The sequence below is a fragment of the Salmo salar genome, chromosome ssa01 (genome assembly GCF_905237065.1).
Source record: "Salmo salar chromosome ssa01, Ssal_v3.1, whole genome shotgun sequence".
Classification (NCBI taxonomy): Eukaryota; Metazoa; Chordata; class Actinopteri; order Salmoniformes; family Salmonidae; genus Salmo; species Salmo salar.
The window spans coordinates 169,457,846-169,478,564 of record NC_059442.1 but is presented as its reverse complement, the minus strand read 5'-3'; the positions used below and the strand labels follow the sequence as shown (position 1 = coordinate 169,478,564).

The following is a 20,719-nucleotide window of genomic DNA, read 5'->3' as shown; positions in this document are numbered from 1 at the left end:
TCAGTTAGGACATCTACTTTGTGCATGACACAAGTCATTTTTCCAACAATTGTTTACAGACAGATTATTTCACTTACAATTCACTGTATCACAATTCCAGTGGGTCAGAAGTTTACATACACTAAGTTGACTGTGCCTTTAAACAGCTTGGAAAATTCCAGAAAAGGATGTCATGGCTTTAGAAGCTTCTGATAGGATAATTGACATAATTTGAAGGTGTACCTGTGGATGTATTTCAAGGCCTACATTCAAGCTCAGTTCCTCTTTGCTTGACATCATGGGAAAATCAAAAGAAATCAGCCAAGACCTCAGAAACAAAATTGTAGACCTCCATAAGTCTGGTTCATCCTTTGAGAACAATTTCCAAATGCCTGAAAGTACCACGTTCATCTGTACGAACAAGTATAAACACCATGGGACCACGCAGCCGTCATACCGCTCAGGAAGGAGACACGTTCTGTCTCCTAGAGATGAACGTACTTTGGTGCGAAAAGTGCAAATCAATCCCAGAACAACAGCAAAGGGGCTTGCAAAGATGCTGGAGGAAACTATCTATCACTCCAGTGTTTAAATGCTAAATTGTAATTATTTTGCCACTATGGCCTATTTATTGCCTTACCTGCCTTATCGTACCTCATTTGCACACACTGTATATAGACTTTTTCTATTGTGTTATTGACTGTGTGTTTTGTTTACTCCATGTGTAACTCTGTTGTTGTATGTTGTCGAACTGCTTTGCTTTATCTTGGCCAGGTCGCAATTGTAAATGAGAACTTGTTCTCAACTGGCCTACCTGGTTAAATAAAGGTGATTTAAAAAAATATATAATAAAATAAAAACAGGTAGAAAAGTATTTATATCCACAGTAAAACGAGTCCTATATCGACAACCTGAAAGGCCGCTCAGCAAGGAAGAAGCCACTGCTCTAAAACCGCCATAAAAAAGCCAGACTACGGTTTGCAACTGCACATTGGGACAAAGATCGTACTTTTTGGAGAAATGTCCTTTGGTCTGATGAAACAAAAATAGAACTGTTTGGCTATAATGACCATCGTTATGTTTGGAGGAGAAAGGGGAAGCTTGCAAGCCGACGAACACCATCACATGGGGGTGGCAGCATCATGTTGTGGGGGTGCTTTGCTGCAGGAGGGACTGGTGCACTTCACAAAATAGATGGCATCATGAGGCAGGAAAATTAGGTGGATATATTGAAGCAACATCTCAAGACATCAGTCAGGAAGTTAAAGCTTGGTCGCAAATGGGTCTTCCAAATGGACAATGACCCCAATCATACTTCCAAAGTTGTGGCAAAATGGCTTAAGGACAACAAAGTCAAGGTATTGGAGTGGCCATCACAAACCCTGACCTCAATCCCATAGAACATTTGTGGGCAGAACTTAAAAAGTGTGTGCGAGCAAGGAGTCCTACAAACCTGACTCAGTTACACCTGCTCTGTCAGGAGGAATGGGCCAAAATTCACCCAATTTATTTATTGTGGGAAGCTTGTGGAAGGCTACCTGAAACGTTTGACCCCAAGTTACACAATTGAAAGGCAATGCTACCAAATACTAATTGATTGTATGTAAACTTCTGACCCACTGAGAATGTGATGAAAGCTGAAATATATCATTCTCTCTACTATTATTCTGACATTTCACATTCTTAAAATAAAGTGGTGATCCTAACTGACCTAAGACAGGGAATTTTTACTAGGATTAAATGTCAGGAATTGTGAAAAACTGAGTTTAAATGTATTTGGCTAAGGTTTATGTTAACTTCTGACTTCAACTGAATGAATGTATGAATTGTCAGACAGGCTGGGATGAATCCGCTGTCTAACTTCATGTACTCACTCAGTGACCTTGTGGTTAAAGTGTCTCCTCTGAGATTGGAAAGCGGTTGGTTTTTAAAAATGACTTCTTCTTGTTTTGTTAACTCCAGGTTCAGCGCTGTCAGCACGATGACTGATGGGGACTATGATTACCTGATCAAGCTCCTGGCTCTGGGGGACTCTGGAGTAGGGAAGACAACCTTTCTATACAGGTACACACACACACACACACACACACACACACACACACACACACACACACACACACACACCTAGTTATTAGGGATGTGCATCTTTCCCTTTCAATACGATTTGATACCTTCATGGCTCTGTATACAGTACCGGTCAAAAGTTTTGGACACTCATTCAAGGGTATTTTTTTTAATTTGTACAATTTTTTTACATTGTAGAATAATAGTAAAGACATCAAAACTATGAAATAACACATGTGGAATCATGTAGTAACCAAAAAAGTGATAAACAAATGAAAATGTATTTTATATTTGAGATTCTTCAAATAGTCACCCTTTGCCTTGATGACAGCTTTGCACACTCTTGGCATTCTCTCAACCAGCTTCATTAGGTAGTCACCTGGAATGCATTTCAATTAACAGTTGTGCCTTCTTAAAAGTTCATTTGTGGAATTTCTTTCATTCTTAATGCATTTGAGCTAATCAGATGTGTTGTGATAAGGTAGGGGTATACAGAAGATAGCCCTATTTTGTAAAAGACCAAGTCCATATTATGTCAAAAACTGCTCAAATAAGCAAAGAGAAACGACAGTCCACCATTATTTTAAGACATGAAGGTCAGTCAATACGGAAAATAACTTTGAAAGTTTCTTCAAGTTCAGTCGCAAAAACCATCAAGCGCTATGATGAAACTGGCTCTCATGAGGACTGCCACAGGAAAGGAAGACCCAGAGTTACCTCTATTGCAGAGGATAAGTTCATTAGAGTTACCAGCCTCAGAAATTGCAGCCCAAATAAATGCTTCACAGAGTTCAAGTAACAGACGCATCTCAACATCAACTGTTCAGAGGAGACTGTGTGAATCAGTCCTTCATGATTGAGTTGCTGCAAAGAAACGACTACTAAAGGACACCAATAGGAAGAAGAGACTTGCTTGGGCCAAGAAACACGAGCAATGGACATTAGACCGGTGGAAATGTGTCCTTTGGTCTGGAGTCTTTGTGAGACGCAGTGTGGGTGAACGGATGATCTCCGCATGTGTGGTTCCCACCGTGAAGCATGGAGGAGGTGGTGTTATGTGGTGGGGGTACTTTGCTGGTGACACTGTCTGTGACCCTTCACCTAGAATGCTTTTCCAATGGTCTTGAAGGAGTTCCCACATATGCTGAGCACTTGTTGGCTGCTTTTCCTTCGCTCTGCGGTCCAACTCATCCCAAACCATCTCAATTGGGTTGAGGTCGGGTGATTGTGGAGCCCAGGTCATCTGATGCAGCACTCCATCACTCTCCTTCTTGGTCAAATAGCCCTTACACAGCCTGGAGGTGTGTTGGGTCATTGTCCTGTTGAAAAACAAATGATAGTCCCACTAAGCACAAACCAGATGGGATGGCGTATCGCTGCAGAATGCTGTGGTAGCCATGCTGGTTAAGTGTGCCTTGAACTCAACCCCACCGAACACCTTTGGGATGAATTGGAACGCCAACTGTGAGCCAGGCCTAATCGCCCACATCAGTGCCCGACCTCACTAATCTTGTGGCTGAATTGAAGCAAGTCCCCGCGGCAATGTTCCAACATCTAGTGGAAATCCTTCCCAGAAGAGTGGAGGCTATTATAGCAGTAAAGGGGGGGACCAACTCCATATTAATGCCAATGATTTTGAAATAAGATGTTAGATGAGCAGGTGTCCACATACTTTTGGTCATGTAGTGTATTATTATTATTATTATTATTATTATTAATACTACTTTCCTCTTCAGGTACACAGACAACAAGTTCAACCCCAAGTTCATCACCACGGTGGGAATAGACTTCAGGGAAAAGAGAGTGGTGAGTACACGCACGCACACACACACGCATGCGAACGCGATGTTTATGAGTATCGTCCTGCCTTTCCTTTATCAACCCCAGCTCTTCTTCAGACTCACTGAGACTGTGTATGCGTCCCCTATTCTCCACACCTGTCTCAAAGTGAGCACTTGCATACTCCCGTCATCCATTTAAAAGCATTGTATTGAATTAAGCCCTTGGCTGTAAGGACTTTCCACCATTGTTAAATCCATGATGTGGAGATTGGAGGGTGGAGAATCAGTATGCAGCCAGTGATTACCATTTCTCCTCCTCCTAAGACCATCTCTCTTTCTGTTATCTTAATTCATGTCAAGTTGCCTTACTGGGCTGTTCAGAGATTGCCAGGGAAGAGGAGGGGAAGTAGAGCTAGTAAAGTGTAAGTTGAAGAGAGAGGATGAACCTCTGAGAGGAGGGGAAGTAGAGCTAGTAAAGTTTAAATTAAAGAGAGAGGTTGAACCTCTGAGAGGAGGGGAAGTAAAGCTAGTAAAGTTTAAATTAAAGAGAGAGGATGAACCTCTGCCATTGTTAAGCCATGTGACTAAAGTCCTTTGTGACTCCAGTGCCCAGAATGAAGTACAATCTCTCCTGTCAAAGACAGCCAACATATATCACTGTGAATCTAAACTATGATCTCTGTGACAGTAGGGCCATCAATGAGATGTACATTAATCTGTTGTAAATGGTCCAGTAGGACCATCAATGAGATGATAGATGCTGTAAATGTGAGCGAAAACAAGAAAGCTTACATCTCTTAAAGGGCTAGGAGACAGTAGAGCAAGGGGCTCTTGTGTAAGCGTTCTTGTTTTCGCTCACATTTACAGCATCTAACATCTCATTGATGGTCCTACCTTGTCCCAGACCTGCTGTTTTCAACTCTCTAGAGACAGCAGGAGCGGTAGAGATACTCTCAATGATTGGTTATGAAAAGCCAACTGACATTTACTCCTGAGGTGCTGACCTGTTGCACCCTCAACAACCACTGTGATTATTATTATCTGACCCTGCTGGTCATCTATGAACGTTTGAACATCTTGGCCATGTTCTGTTATAATCTCCACCCGGCACAGCCAGAAGAGGACTGGCCACCCCTCATAGCCTGGTTCCTCTCTAGGTTTCTTCCTAGGTTCTGGCCTTTCTAGGGAGTTTTCCTAGCCACCGTGCTTCTACACCTGCATTACTTGCTGTTTGGGGTTTTAGGCTGGGTTTCTGTACAGCACTTTGAGATATCAGCTGATGTAAGAAGGGCTTTATAAATACATTTGATTTGTGTTTTATAAATATCTTTTCAACCCAAACCTTTTCCTACGTTTTTTTTCTGGGGGGGGGGGGGGGGTTGGAGAAAAGAGGTCAGTATCTTCCTGAGGCATTTGTAAATCTGACCCTTTTTTGGTGTGTTACACACAGACATGAGATCTGTGAACCATCCCGTCAGGTGAAGGAGGGAGAGGGAACAACGTAGATTATGATCACTGTCTGCTGTTTTTAGTGATGGTCCTCTGAGTCCGAATGCCCTCCTCAGACAGTTAGTTCACCATGCCGTTGGATGGTTACTGGCTAGCGTTAGCATTTGTCATCCAGGAATACATGACAGTAGGCTAACAGCTAGACAGAGGGAGAAAATGCTAATATTCCCTTGTAAGGTCCGTGAATGCAAAATACATATATTTACAATGTAAAGAAAAGCATGACTGTTAGTCGACATTATGTCTTGCGATTTTAATTTTTTTCTCCCTCCCTCACAGTTCTCCCATACAGACACCGTTCGGTTTCTCTGAATCTCCTATTTAATACAGTATGACCCTGTTTTTATCTTTTCACTTCGAACCTGTTTCTATCAGTTCAATTGTTCCTGTATTTTCTTTGGATTCTGCAGCAAAAGTAATTTTCCTTTCCCCAGATAACGGTTTTATTCTCTTTTGGCAACAACACCTTCAAAACAGGGTTTGTCTTCTGTTTGTTTTGAAGCCAGACGCAACTGGTGTGTGTGTGTGTGTGTGTGTGTGTGTGTGTGTGTTTTTTTCAGGTGTACACAGCGTCGGGCCCCAATGGAACCACAGGGAAGACTTTTAAAGTTCACCTCCAGCTCTGGGATACGGCTGGACAGGAGAGGTACTGTATTACAATAATGTTTCTAATGGGTTACAATAACGTTTCTCTTAACGGGCGACGCTAACGTTTCTCTTAACGGGCGACGCTAACGTTTCTCTTAACGGGCGACGCTAACGTCTCTCTTAACGGGCGACGCTAACGTCTCTCTTAACGGGCGACGCTAACGTCTCTCTTAACGGGCGACGCTAACGTCTCTCTTAACGGGCGTCGTTCGGGCGACGCTAACGTGCACGTCTCTCTTAACGGGCGACGCTAACGTCTCTCTTAACGGGCGACGCTAACGTCTCTCTTAACGGGCGACGCTAACGTCTCTCTAATCACTAACAGTCACTCTGTACTCAGGCTCCTCCATCACTGAGGTGGAATCACTAACAGTCACTCTGTACTCAGGCTCCACCATCACTGAGGTGGAATCACTAACAGTCACTCTGTACTCAGGCTCCACCATCACTGAGGTGGAATCACTAACAGTCACTCTGTACTCAGGCTCCTCCATCACTGAGGTGGAATCACTAACAGTCACTCTGTACTCAGGCTCCTCCATCACTGAGGTGGAATCACTAACAGTCACTCTGTACTCAGGCTCCTCCATCACTGAGGTGGAATCACTAGCAGTCACTCTGTTCTCAGGCTCCTCCATCACTGAGGTGGAATCACTAACAGTCACTCTGTACTCAGGCTCCTCCATCACTGAGGTGAATCACTAACAGTCACTCTGTACTCATACTCCTCCATCACTGAGGTGGAATCACTAACAGTCACTCTGTACTCAGGCTCCACCATCACTGAGGTGGAATCACTAACAGTCACTCTGTACTCAGACACCTCCATCACTGAGGTGGAATCACTAACAGTCACTCTGTACTCAGGCTCCTCCATCACTGAGGTGGAATCACTAACAGTCACTCTGTACTCAGGCTCCTCCATCACTGAGGTGGAATCACTAACAGTCACTCTGTACTCAGGCTCCTCCATCACTGAGGTGGAATCACTAACAGTCACTCTGTACTCAGGCTCCACCATCACTGAGGTGGAATCACTAACAGTCACTCTGTACTCAGGCTCCTCCATCACTGAGGTGAATCACTAACAGTCACTCTGTACTCATACTCCTCCATCACTGAGGTGGAATCACTAACAGTCACTCTGTACTCAGGCTCCTCCATCACTGAGGTGGAATCACTAACAGTCACTCTGTACTCAGGCTCCTCCATCACTGAGGTGGAATCACTAAAGTCACTCTGTACTCAGGCTCCACCATCACTGAGGTGGAATCACTAAAGTCACTCTGTACTCAGGCTCCTCCATCACTGAGGTGGAATCACTAAAGTCACTCTGTACTCAGGCTCCACCATCACTGAGGTGGAATCACTAACAGTCACTCTGTACTCACAAGGTAAAAACATCTTCAGAGAGTCTACCTGTGTTGCTAACGGCTCAGACCCCTTCCGTACGTACCTGACAGAAACCTGAAGTGTCTTTTTGATCTGGGGGAAAAAATAACCCTCTCAGAGAACACAGCATCACTGAGACCAACTGAGTTGCGTCACAAAAGGCACCCTGTGCCCTATACAGTGAACTACTTTTGACCAGATCTCTAGGGGCCCTGGTCAAAAGTAGTGCACTACATAGGTAATTGGGTGCCATTTGGGACACTTCTGACACGTATGATGATGACTCATCAGTGGTATTATATAGTCTGTATTGATGACTCATCAGTGGTATTATATAGTATGTATTGATGACTCATCAGTGGTATTATATGGTATGTATTGATGACTCATCAGTGGTATTATATGGTATGTATTGATGACTCATCAGTGGTATTATATGGTATGTATTGATGACTCATCAGTGGTATTATATGGTATGTATTGATGACTCATCAGTGGTATTATATAGTCTGAATTGATGACTCATCAGTGGTATTATATAGTCTGTATTGATGACTCATCAGTGGTATTATATAGTATGTATTGATGACTCATCAGCGGTATTGTATGTATTGATGACTCATCAGCGGTATTATATAGTCTGTATTGATGACTCATCAGCGGTATTGTATGTATCGATGACTCATCAGTGGTATTATATGGTCTGAATTGATGACTCATCAGTGGTATTATATAGTCTGTATTGATGACTCATCAGTGGTATTATATAGTCTGTATTGATGACTCAGTGGTATTATATGGTATGTATTGATGACTCATCAGTGGTATTATATAGTCTGTATTGATGACTCATCAGTGGTATTATATAGTCTGTATTGATGACTCAGTGGTATTATATGGTATGTATTGATGACTCATCAGTGGTATTATATAGTCTGTATTGATGACTCATCAGTGGTATTATATAGTCTGTATTGATGACTCATCAGTGGTATTATATAGTCTGTATTGATGACTCATCAGCGGTATTATATAGTCTGTATCGATGACTCATCAGTGGTATTGTATGTATCGATGACTCATCAGTGGTATTATATAGTCTGTATTGATGACTCAGTGGTATTATATGGTATGTATTGATGACTCATCAGTGGTATTATATAGTCTGTATTGATGACTCATCAGTGGTATTATATAGTCTGTATTGATGACTCATCAGTGGTATTATATAGTCTGTATTGATGACTCATCAGCGGTATTATATAGTCTATTTATGACTCATCAGCGGTATTATATAGTCTGTATTTATGACTCATCAGCGGTATTATATAGTATGTATTGATGACTCATCAGCGGTATTATATAGTATGTATTGATGACTCATCAGCGGTATTATATAGTATGTATTGATGACTCATCAGCGGTATTATATAGTATGTATTGATGACTCATCAGCGGTATTATATAGTATGTATTGATGACTCATCAGTGGTATTATATAGTATGTATTGATGACTTATCAGCGGTATTATATAGTATGTATTTATGACTCATCAGCGGTATTATATTTTATGTGTATAGTTCAACTCATTTCTGAAAGGGCCTTTATATTTATGTATTTTGTTTGAACCTTTAATTTAACTAGGCAAGTCAATTTAAGAACAAATATCACAAATGTGATACAGCCTGGAATCAAACCAGCGTCTGTAGGGATGACTCTAGCACTGAGATGCAGTGCCTTAGACCGCTCCGCTCTGCCAGGAGCTTCTGTATGCCAGAAGGACATTTTCAATTCTCTAAATTGAAAGATCATTTCTAATTTGAGAATTGAATCACTTGCAAGCTGGAAGCCACACTGGCAATCTTGCAACAGTAAAATGGTCATTTGGCAAATGCTTTTTATCCAAAAGCGATTTAATTACATAACTGTCTCCATTGGAAGATATATTCAGTACAGGTGGCCCATGTGGGAATCGAACCAACACAATCCTGCTGTTACTAACCTCCATACCTTCCCAGGTTCAGGAGTCTAACCACAGCCTTCTTCAGAGATGCCATGGGCTTCCTGCTCATGTTTGACCTCACCAGCCAACAGAGCTTTCTGAACGTCCGCAACTGGATGAGTACGTAGTGGTCTAAGTAGTCAGTACACACACACACACACACACACACACACACACACACACACACACACACACACACACACCCCAGTCCTGAGGGAACACAACGTGGCCAGAGTTTGGGGATTCAGTCAATTCACTTATTGAATAGAATTACAAAGTTTTCCTCCGTTAAGTTAATTATTTAACCAGTCAATTAACAACTAATTCTTATTGACAAATGACGGCCTGGCATTTGAAAAGATGGTTTCATTAAGGAGGCACTGGAAGAGTAGACAGGTCCTCAGGGGATTAATATGAATCAATACTGTAGTCATTCGGGCCTTTGATCTAGGAAGTATGAAAAGGTTAGTAGCAAACTGTTTTCTGGAGAAGGAAACGTACACACCTTAATTAGCGGAAGTCCAGACCCCCCAGGACAAAATAAGTTACCTTCACATTCTCTTACTCTGCTGCAATACTTTGATTAATTAGTCAATGTTTTGCCAGAAAGCTACTTTCATCAGGGACTAGTACTACTAAACTGTGGTATCTTGGTACTCTAATCATGCCGGCTTTAGATTCAGCACAGGATGTAGAAAAAGGTGACTAGTAAACTACAGAATGAGTGTGAGGACACACAGCGCTGTCCCAAAAGAGAGACAGAATATAAAAGGTGGTGTTTTTTATTCCATGTCCACAATGTTAACTGTTCCATGTTGTCCCCAGGCCAGCTGCAGACCAATGTTAACTGTTGTCGTCAGGCCAGCTGCAGACCAATGTTAACTGTTGTCGTCAGGCCAGCTGCAGGCCAATGTTAACTGTTGTCGTCAGGCCAGCTGCAGACCAATGTTAACTGTTGTCGTCAGGCCAGCTGCAGACCAATGTTAACTGTTGTCGTCAGGCCAGCTGCAGACCAATGTTAACTGTTGTCCCCAGGCCAGCTGCAGACCAATGTTAACTGTTGTCGTCAGGCCAGCTGCAGACCAATGTTAACTGTTGTCGTCAGGCCAGCTGCAGACCAATGTTAACTGTTGTCGTCAGGCCAGCTGCAGACCAATGTTAACTGTTGTCGTCAGGCCAGCTGCAGACCAATGTTAACTGTTGTCGTCAGGCCAGCTGCAGACCAATGTTAACTGTTGTCGTCAGGCCAGCTGCAGACCAATGTTAACTGTTGTCGTCAGGCCAGCTGCAGACCAATGTTAACTGTTGTCGTCAGGCCAGCTGCAGGCCAATGTTAACTGTTCCATGTTGTCCCCAGGCCAGCTGCAGGCCAATGTTAACTGTTCCATGTTGTCCCCAGGCCAGCTGCAGGCCAATGTTAACTGTTCCATGTTGTCCCCAGGCCAGCTGCAGGCCAATGCTAACTGTTCCATGTTGTCCCCAGGCCAGCTGCAGGCCAATGCGTACTGTGAGAACCCAGACATTGTGTTGGTGGGCAACAAGGCAGACCTGGCGGACCAGAGAGAGGTGCAGGAGAAGCACGCTAAGGAACTAGCCGACAAGTACGGGTGAGTATGCACACACACACACACACACACGCACGCGCAAACACACACACACCCACCACACACCACACACCACGCACACGCAGAAACACGGAAAAGAGAGCGCCAGAAACCACCGTTAGACCTAATGAGTATTAGGTTATACAGTTGAAGTCGGAAGTTTACATAGGCTTAGGTTGGAGTCATTAAAACTTGTTTTTCAACCACTCCACAAATTTAAGGTGTATGTGAACTTCCGACTTCAACTGTACTTGCCTCAGAAGATCGACGACTGATGTCTAAAGTAAAGTAGTCAGCCGAGAAAGGCAATGTGGCTTTTATTGTTGCTGAGGCTGCAGTTATAGTCCCACTGATGACCAGCTCTCACTCTCCACTACAACCAAGGATTAATACTTCCACTGAATACGGCTCCTCTGTCCTGTATGAGTGCTAGGCTTGTCCTTCAGAGCTCTCTCTCTCTCTGTGTTGTCATTGAGAGCTGTACATAAGGATACTTTGTGGTCTAGAGTGACCTGGTTGTTGTCTCTGTAGGGTAACCAGGTGTCCCAGTGTAATGTCTCTGTAGGGTAACCAGGTGTACCAGTGTAATGTCTCTGTAGGGTAACCAGGTGTCCCAGTGTAATGTCTCTGTAGGGTAACCAGGTGTACCAGTGTAATGTGTTGTCTCTGTAGGGTTCCAGTGTAATGTGATACATTTACATTTTAGTCATTTAGCAGACGCTCTTATCCAGAGCGACTTACAGTAGTGAATGCCTACATTTCATACAATTCATACATTTTTTTCCGTACTGGTCCCCCGTGGGAATCAAACCCACAACCCTGGCGTTGCAAACACCATGCTCTACCAACTGAGCCACACGGGACACATACTTTGATAATTACAAGACATTAGTATTTATTTTCTCTTCACACATTCTCCTTTTTAGTCCCTCTTTTATTGTTTGTTTTACAATATTGTACTTGAGAAAACATACATTTTTGAGCGAGAAGTAGTTTATTTTTCTGGGTTATTGGTCCTGTCTGATCTGGTTTCTCTCTGTCCGCTGTGATCTGGGTTTTGTATGTCCTGTCTGCTATGGATTCTGTATGTCCTGTCTGATCTGGGTTCTGTATGTGTCCTGTCTGATCTGGGTTCTGTATGTGTCCTGTCTGATCTGGGTTCTGTATGTGTCCTGTCTGATCTGGGTTCTGTATGTGTCCTGTCTGATCTGGGTTCTGTATGTCCCCTGTAGGATCCCGTACTTTGAGACGTCGGCAGCGACGGGGTCTGAGGTGGACAAGGCCGTCATCGCTCTACTAGACCTGGTCATGAAGAGGATGGAGCAGTGTGTCGACAAGCCCACCGCCGAGCCCGCTAACGGGGGAGGGGCCACCAAGCTGGAGGACGCCGCGCCTGACCAGAAGAAGTGTGCATGCTAGACCTGGCCTCTTCCACGTCCCCCTTCTCCCTACTCTGGTTGGTCCTCTAGTGCGCCCTCTGGTGGCCAGACGCAGAAGGGCAGCAGCGTGGCCATAGCATGATGTGTGAGGGGGCAGCTCAGTCAGCCACAATGGAATGGGGCTGTGGTTCTGGCCTTGCATGGCCTGTGTGTACTGTGCTGGGCCTGGCTATGTGTCTCTCCTGCCTGTCCTGTGTTGTGTTGTATTGTGTCCCAAATGTCACCCTGTTCCCTTACGTAGGGCATTACATTTGACCAGAGCCTATAAGGTGTGCACTATGTAGATTGCCTTGGACATAATGGACAAGACAGCGGGACGAGGTGGAGCTGAGTTCATTATCTCCAAGGTAATGTACAGAACGGAGGCATTTATCCCGCTTATACCACAGTTGCCAAAGAAAACAATACTAAAGCACACATTTTCTGGTGGAAATGTTTTTCATAGATATTTTTAATTCATTAAAAGTCAAATTCATACTTTTTCCATCCTCCCATGAAACCTGATTGTTAGTCTGTTGCCAGAGATGCAACCCAGTTGTTCATTCCTTCTGTTCTGTGGACGTTTTTATTCGGTTGCCATGCTGACTTGCTTTTGCTAGCTAGTCAACAATTTTTTTTAACACAATCACGTCAACCTCTGCAGCCAGAATAACAAGAGTAGCTGCGTTTGTTTTAAGCTGTTTTCTAGTGACAATTCATTTGAATACATCCATAAAAATGAGCTGATGATGAGCGATTTTGGCATTGAACAGTTTGCGTTCGCGTCAGGAGAGCACATTGCATATTTACATTTTGAGTCGTTTAGCGAACGCTCTTATCCAGAGTGATTTGCAGTAGCAATTAGGGTTAAGTACCTTGCTCAAGGGCACATTGTTCACCTAGTCCACTCGGGGATTCGAACCAGAGACCTTTCGGTTACTGGCCCAATGCTCTTAACTGCTAGGCTAGCTGCCGCCCTTATCGAACACGTCATACACTAGGCTTGAACGTAGCTAAACAGTTTGTTGCTAGCAAACATGCCAACATGACCAATCGAATTTAACAATATCAGTTGCTGAAAACAGCTGGTCAAAATAGAAAAGTGGACGGGTTTGACAGCATAGCTCCACGATTGCAACATTGAAGGACCGGGAAAAATTGAATGTTCATCCCATCACTCATCACGTTAGGTCATCAGAGGTCTCTGCAAAAAATAAATGAATGCTAGCTAGCTAGTTAGCTAACTTTTTCCTTGTTGGACCTGCGTTTACAATGTATCCAATATCGGTTTGTGTGGTTGTTGGTTTGTCTGCATGTGTAATGCTTTATAATGCGTCATGATTAGGTATCCCATATATCTGTCTCAGAGACATCCAACTGTCTTCTACATTTGGTTTTTTTAATACCCATTCTAGAATGCCCTTCTTAGCCAATCAGAAACGAGTATTCAACAACGCTGTGGTATAAATAGGGAATAGGTTGCCATTTGGGACGAAAGCCTGGCCTACCGGAGGCCTACGCTTTATCAGACTTTATATCCTCATGTTCTTTACAAGTATTTGTCAAATCTAATTTACTGCCTTGGCTTTTAAGGCCCCGTCCGTACAGTACCAATATTAAAAATCTAATTTACTGCCTTGGCTTTTAAGGCCCCGTCCGTACAGTACCAATATTAAAAATCTAATTTACTGCCTTGGCTTTTAAGGCCCCGTCCGTACAGTACCAATATTAAAAATCTAATTTACTGCCTTGGCTTTTAAGGCCCCGTCCGTACAGTACCAATATTAAAAATCAAATTTACTGCCTTGGCTTTTAAGGCCCCGTCCGTACAGTACCAATATTAAAAATCAAATTTACTGCCTTGGCTTTTAAGGCCCCGTCCGTACAGTACCAATATTAAAAATCTAATTTACTGCCTTGGCTTTTAAGGCCCCGTCCGTACAGTACCAATATTAAAAATCTAATTTACTGCCTTGGCTTTTAAGGCCCCGTCCGTACAGTACCAATATTAAAAATCTAATTTACTGCCTTGGCTTTTAAGGCCCCGTCCGTACAGTACCAATATTAAAAATCTAATTTACTGCCTTGGCTTTTAAGGCCCCGTCCGTACAGTACCAATATTAAAAATCTAATTTACTGCCTTGGCTTTTACCAATATTAAAATCACAAAGCATTTGACCAGTTATTTATATATGGTTTTTGTGTATTTAAAGTTCTTATTCTAGAGTTGTATGTTTTAACTTTTTGTTTTAGATCAGATTGTTGTTGTTGTTATTATTATTATTATTATTATTATTATTATTATTATTATTACAGTAAATCTAATCCGTTAGATTATGGTTCAACACACTCATTTCAATTTACAGTAAATGTGATCCCCATTTAACAGTACTTTTTGACAACCGTGTATAGCAGTGAGGTATGATCAACTTTATCATATTGTAATATCCCTCAGTCAAGACTGATATAATATTACCGTCAGGAAAATACATCGCCAAGCAGTAAATATCTCATTGATGATAATTGCGGTTGGTCTGTCTGTGCCAAAATTAACTGGTCAGGTACACATATTTTGCCTGTTATTTCGGGTGTAGCTAAATGCTTGTGTTCCTAGCTCCGACAGTGCAGTAATATCTAACCAGGTCAGGAATGTCTGTCTGTCTGTGGTTTGTTTACCAAGGGCCTTTTGACATTCCTAGCTGCTAATCTCGTGTGACAGACTTTAACATCAAATCTAGCTACAGTAGTTGGCTAGTGCACGCAAGATGTAGTTCTGTGTTCCCGTGATGCTGTTGCTACAGACGTAGCATGCCACATCTACCAGCTTTACAGGACTTACTCCACTTCTCACGGCCTGGCTAGTGACAACACAAGTGTTCAACAACCACTGCTCTCCCCCACCCACCACCTTTTCATACACCTGAATGTAACATCCTCAACTTTTCTATAAGGAAATAATAACATGATGGTACATAGGGACCAAGACAGACAGGCAGTCAGTGTTACCAACTAGTATTGTGTTTAAGACGAGACAAAAGTCCATAATGTAGTATCTGTTCTGTATATAACTGATGTGGAATTAGTGTTTAATAAACCTGATTGTAGAACATGTTTTGGCTTTAAAAAAAAAAAAAAAAACAAAAAATAAAAAGATTATGTGGTGTAGCCTACTGGTTGTTGTATAACTTGGTGAGAAAATGGTGTTCCTTACAATGGAGTTTGGCTGCGATTTTGAGTTTTATCAGGTTATCAGAGATCGTCTTGATTCAGATACCATCATGGATCATTTTTTTTTTTTTAAACAATTTAAATAGAGGGGATGTCAGAGGTTACTAGAATAGTTCTGCAGAGTAACTCTCATCTTCTCTCCTTGATCACTCACATTTGGTATTTACTATTACCAGTAAGAAGCCTCTTTGGTGACCAATGGTGCCACCTTCTATACTGTCCAGGGAATATAGTGCTAAACCAAGCCTAGTGCCAAACCAGCTTAAAAGCCAAGGCAGTGCCATTAAGTCCTTTCTCTCATCTAGTCCGAACTCCAGTCTCAGTACATACAGTAGCTGGTAACACTTTATTTGACGGGTACATGGATACTGTAAGGACATCATAACACATTTATTACACATTCATAGGAAGTGCATAACAGTTCATGAATGCTTATGTCAACAGCTGCAGGTTAATAACTATTATGTAGTCCTTATGTCAACAGCTGCAGGTTGATCTCTGTTAAGTAGTCCTTATGTCAACAGCTGCAGGTTGATCTCTGTTAAGTAGTCCTTATGTCAACAGCTGCAGGTTGATCTCTGTTAAGTAGACCTTATGTCAACAGCTACAGGTTGATCTCTGTTAAGTAGTCCTTATGTACAGTGTTACATAGTCTTATCAGGAACATAATGTATAGCTACTGTACATCTCTCAGATGTTAAGTCTCCTTACTTAACCACTATGGTCGAACTGGTCTACTACTGGAATGATAACACTATGGTCGAACTGGTCTACTACTGAAATGATAACATACTATGGTCTACTACTGAAATGATAACATACTATGGTCTACTACTGAAATGATTACACTATGGTCTACTACTGAAATGATAACACTATGATCTAACTGGTCTACTACTGAAATGATAACACTATGGTCTACTACTGAAATGATAACACTATGGTCTACTACTGAAATGATAACACACTATGGTCTAACTGGTCTACTACTGAAATGATAACACTATGGTCTAACTGGTCTACTACTGAAATGATAACACACTATGGTCTAACTGGTCTACTACTGAAATGATAACATACTATGGTCTAACTGGTCTACTACTGAAATAATAACACTATGGTCTACTACTGAAATGATAACACTGGTCTACTACTGAAATGATAACACTGGTCTACTACTGAAATGATAACACACTATGGTCTAACTGGTCTACTACTGAAATGATAACACTATGGTCTAACTGGTCTACTACTGAAATGATTACACTATGGTCTAACTGGTCTACTACTGAAATGATAACATACTATGGTCTACTACTGAAATGATAACACACTATGGTCTAACTGGTCTACTACTGAAATGATAACACTATGGTCTAACTGGTCTACTACTGAAATGATAACACACTATGGTCTAACTGGTCTACTACTGAAATGATAACACACTATGGTCTAACTGGTCTACTACTGAAATAATAACACTATGGTCTACTACTGAAATGATAACACTGGTCTACTACTGAAATGATAACACTGGTCTACTACTGAAATGATAACACACTATGGTCTAACTGGTCTACTACTGAAATGATAACACACTATGGTCTAACTGGTCTACTACTGAAATGATAACATACTATGGTCTAACTGGTCTACTACTGAAATAATAACACTATGGTCTACTACTGAAATGATAACACTGGTCTACTACTGAAATGATAACACTGGTCTACTACTGAAATGATAACACACTATGGTCTAACTGGTCTACTACTGAAATGATAACACTATGGTCTAACTGGTCTACTACTGAAATGATTACACTATGGTCTAACTGGTCTACTACTGAAATGATAACATACTATGGTCTACTACTGAAATGATAACACTATGGTCTAACTGGTCTACTACTGAAATGATAACACTATGGTCTAACTGGTCTACTACTGAAATGATAACACACTATGGTCTAACTGGTCTACTACTGAAATGATAAGACACTATGTTCTAACTGGTCTACTACTGAAATGATAACACACTATGGTCTAACTGGTCTACTACTGAAATGATAACACTATGGTCTACTACTGAAATGATAACACTATGATCTAACTGGTCTACTACTGAAATGATAACACTATGGTCTAACTGGTCTACTACTGAAATGATTACACTATGGTCTAACTGGTCTACTACTGAAATGATAACACACTATGGTCTAACTGGTCTACTACTGAAATGATAACACACTATGGTCTAACTGGTTTACTACTGAAATGATAACACACTATGGTCTAACTGGTCTACTACTGAAATGATTACACTATGGTCTACTACTGAAATGATAACACTGGTCTACTACTGAAATGATTACACTATGGTCTACTACTGAATTCACTGGTCTACTACTGAAATGATAACACTGGTCTACTACTGAAATGATAACACTGGTCTACTACTGAAATGATAACACACTATGGTCTAACTGGTCTACTACTGAAATGATAACACTATGGTCTAACTGGTCTACTACTGAAATGATTACACTATGGTCTAACTGGTCTACTACTGAAATGATAACACACTATGGTCTAACTGGTTTACTACTGAAATGATAACACACTATGGTCTAACTGGTCTACTACTGAAATGATTACACTATGGTCTACTACTGAAATGATAACACTGGTCTACTACTGAAATGATTACACTATGGTCTACTACTGAAATGATAACACTGGTCTACTACTGAAATGATAACACTGGTCTACTACTGAAATGATAACACTGGTCTACTACTGAAATGATAACACTGGTCTACTACTGAAATGATAACACTATGGTCTAACTGGTCTACTACTGAAATGATTACACTATGGTCTAACTGGTCTACTACTGAAATGATAACATACTATGGTCTACTACTGAAATGATAACACACTATGGTCTAACTGGTCTACTACTGAAATGATAACACTATGGTCTAACTGGTCTACTACTGAAATGATAACACACTATGGTCTAACTGGTCTACTACTGAAATGATAACACACTATGTTCTAACTGGTCTACTACTGAAATGATAACACACTATGGTCTAACTGGTCTACTACTGAAATGATAACACTATGGTCTACTACTGAAATGATAACACTATGATCTAACTGGTCTACTACTGAAATGATAACACTATGGTCTAACTGGTCTACTACTGAAATGATTACACTATGGTCTAACTGGTCTACTACTGAAAAGATAACACACTATGGTCTAACTGGTCTACTACTGAAATGATAACACACTATGGTCTAACTGGTTTACTACTGAAATGATAACACACTATGGTCTAACTGGTCTACTACTGAAATGATTACACTATGGTCTACTACTGAAATGATAACACTGGTCTACTACTGAAATGATAACACTGGTCTACTACTGAAATGATAACACACTATGGTCTAACTGGTCTACTACTGAAATGATAACACTATGGTCTAACTGGTCTACTACTGAAATGATTACACTATGGTCTAACTGGTCTACTACTGAAATGATAACATACTATGGTCTACTACTGAAATGATAACACACTATGGTCTAACTGGTCTACTACTGAAATGATAACACTATGGTCTAACTGGTCTACTACTGAAATGATAACACACTATGGTCTAACTGGTCTACTACTGAAATGATAAGACACTATGTTCTAACTGGTCTACTACTGAAATGATAACACACTATGGTCTAACTGGTCTACTACTGAAATGATAACACTATGGTCTACTACTGAAATGATAACACTATGCTAATGGTCTACTACTGAAATGATAACACTTGCTAACTGGTCTACTACTGAAATGATAACACTATGGTCTAACTGGTCTACTACTGAAATGATAACACCTATGGTCTAACTGGTCTACTACTGAAATGATTACACACTATGGTCTAACTGGTCTACTACTGAAATGATAACACACTATGGTCTAACTGGTCTACTACTGAAATGATTACACTATGGTCTACCACTGGTCTACTACTGAAATGATTACACTATGGTCTACTACTGAAATGATAACACTGGTCTACTACTGAAATGATTACACTATGGTCTACTACTGAAATGATAACACTGGTCTACTACTGAAATGATAACACTGGTCTACTACTGAAATGATAACACTGGTCTACTACTGAAATGATAACACTGGTCTACTACTGAAATGATAACACTATGGTCTAACTGGTCTACTACTGAAATGATTACACTATGGTCTAACTGGTCTACTACTGAAATGATAACATACTATGGTCTACTACTGAAATGATAACATACTATGGTCTACTACTGAAATGATTACACTATGATCTAACTGGTCTACTACTGAAATGATAACACACTATGGTCTAACTGGTCTACTACTGAAATGATAACACACTATGTTCTAACTGGTCTACTACTGAAATGATAACACACTATGGTCTAACTGGTCTACTACTGAAATGATAACACTATGGTCTACTACTGAAATGATAACACTATGGTCTAACTGGTCTACTACTGAAATGATAACACTATGGTCTAACTGGTCTACTACTGAAATGATTACACTATGGTCTAACTGGTCTACTACTGAAATGATAACACACTATGGTCTAACTGGTCTACTACTGAAATGATAACACACTATGGTCTAACTGGTTTACTACTGAAATGATAACACACTATGGTCTAACTGGTCTACTACTGAAATGATTACACTATGGTCTACTACTGAAATGATAACACTGGTCTACTACTGAAATGATAACACTGGTCTACTACTGAAATGATTACACTATGGTCTAACTGGTCTACTACTGAAATGATAACACACTATGGTCTAACTGGTCTACTACTGAAATGATTACACTATGGTCTAACTGGTCTACTACTGAAATGATAACACTATGGTCTACTACTGAAATGATAACACTATGGTCTAACTGGTCTACTACTGAAATGATAACACACTATGGTCTAACTGGTAGACTACTGAAATGATAACACACTATGGTCTAACTGGTCTACTACTGAAATGATAACA

General features: G+C 41.0%; 1 protein-coding gene across 3 annotated transcripts in view; it reads left to right on the top strand.

Moving 5' to 3' along the window:
- The window catches only part of LOC106572338 (ras-related protein Rab-27B), a 78,190-nt gene extending 62,685 nt beyond the window's left edge, over positions 1–15,505 (top strand). For all 3 annotated transcript variants that reach the window (XM_045694065.1, XM_014146387.2, XM_045694076.1), the window contains 6 exons: positions 1,942–2,043; positions 3,780–3,849; positions 5,894–5,979; positions 9,393–9,496; positions 10,860–10,983; positions 12,213–15,505. In XM_045694065.1, coding sequence (XP_045550021.1) covers positions 1,961–2,043; positions 3,780–3,849; positions 5,894–5,979; positions 9,393–9,496; positions 10,860–10,983; positions 12,213–12,399 — 654 coding nt within the window. In that variant the 5' untranslated portion in view covers positions 1,942–1,960 and the 3' untranslated portion in view covers positions 12,400–15,505. The remainder of the gene's footprint in view (positions 1–1,941; positions 2,044–3,779; positions 3,850–5,893; positions 5,980–9,392; positions 9,497–10,859; positions 10,984–12,212) is intronic.
- Positions 15,506–20,719: the final 5,214 nt, after the last annotated feature.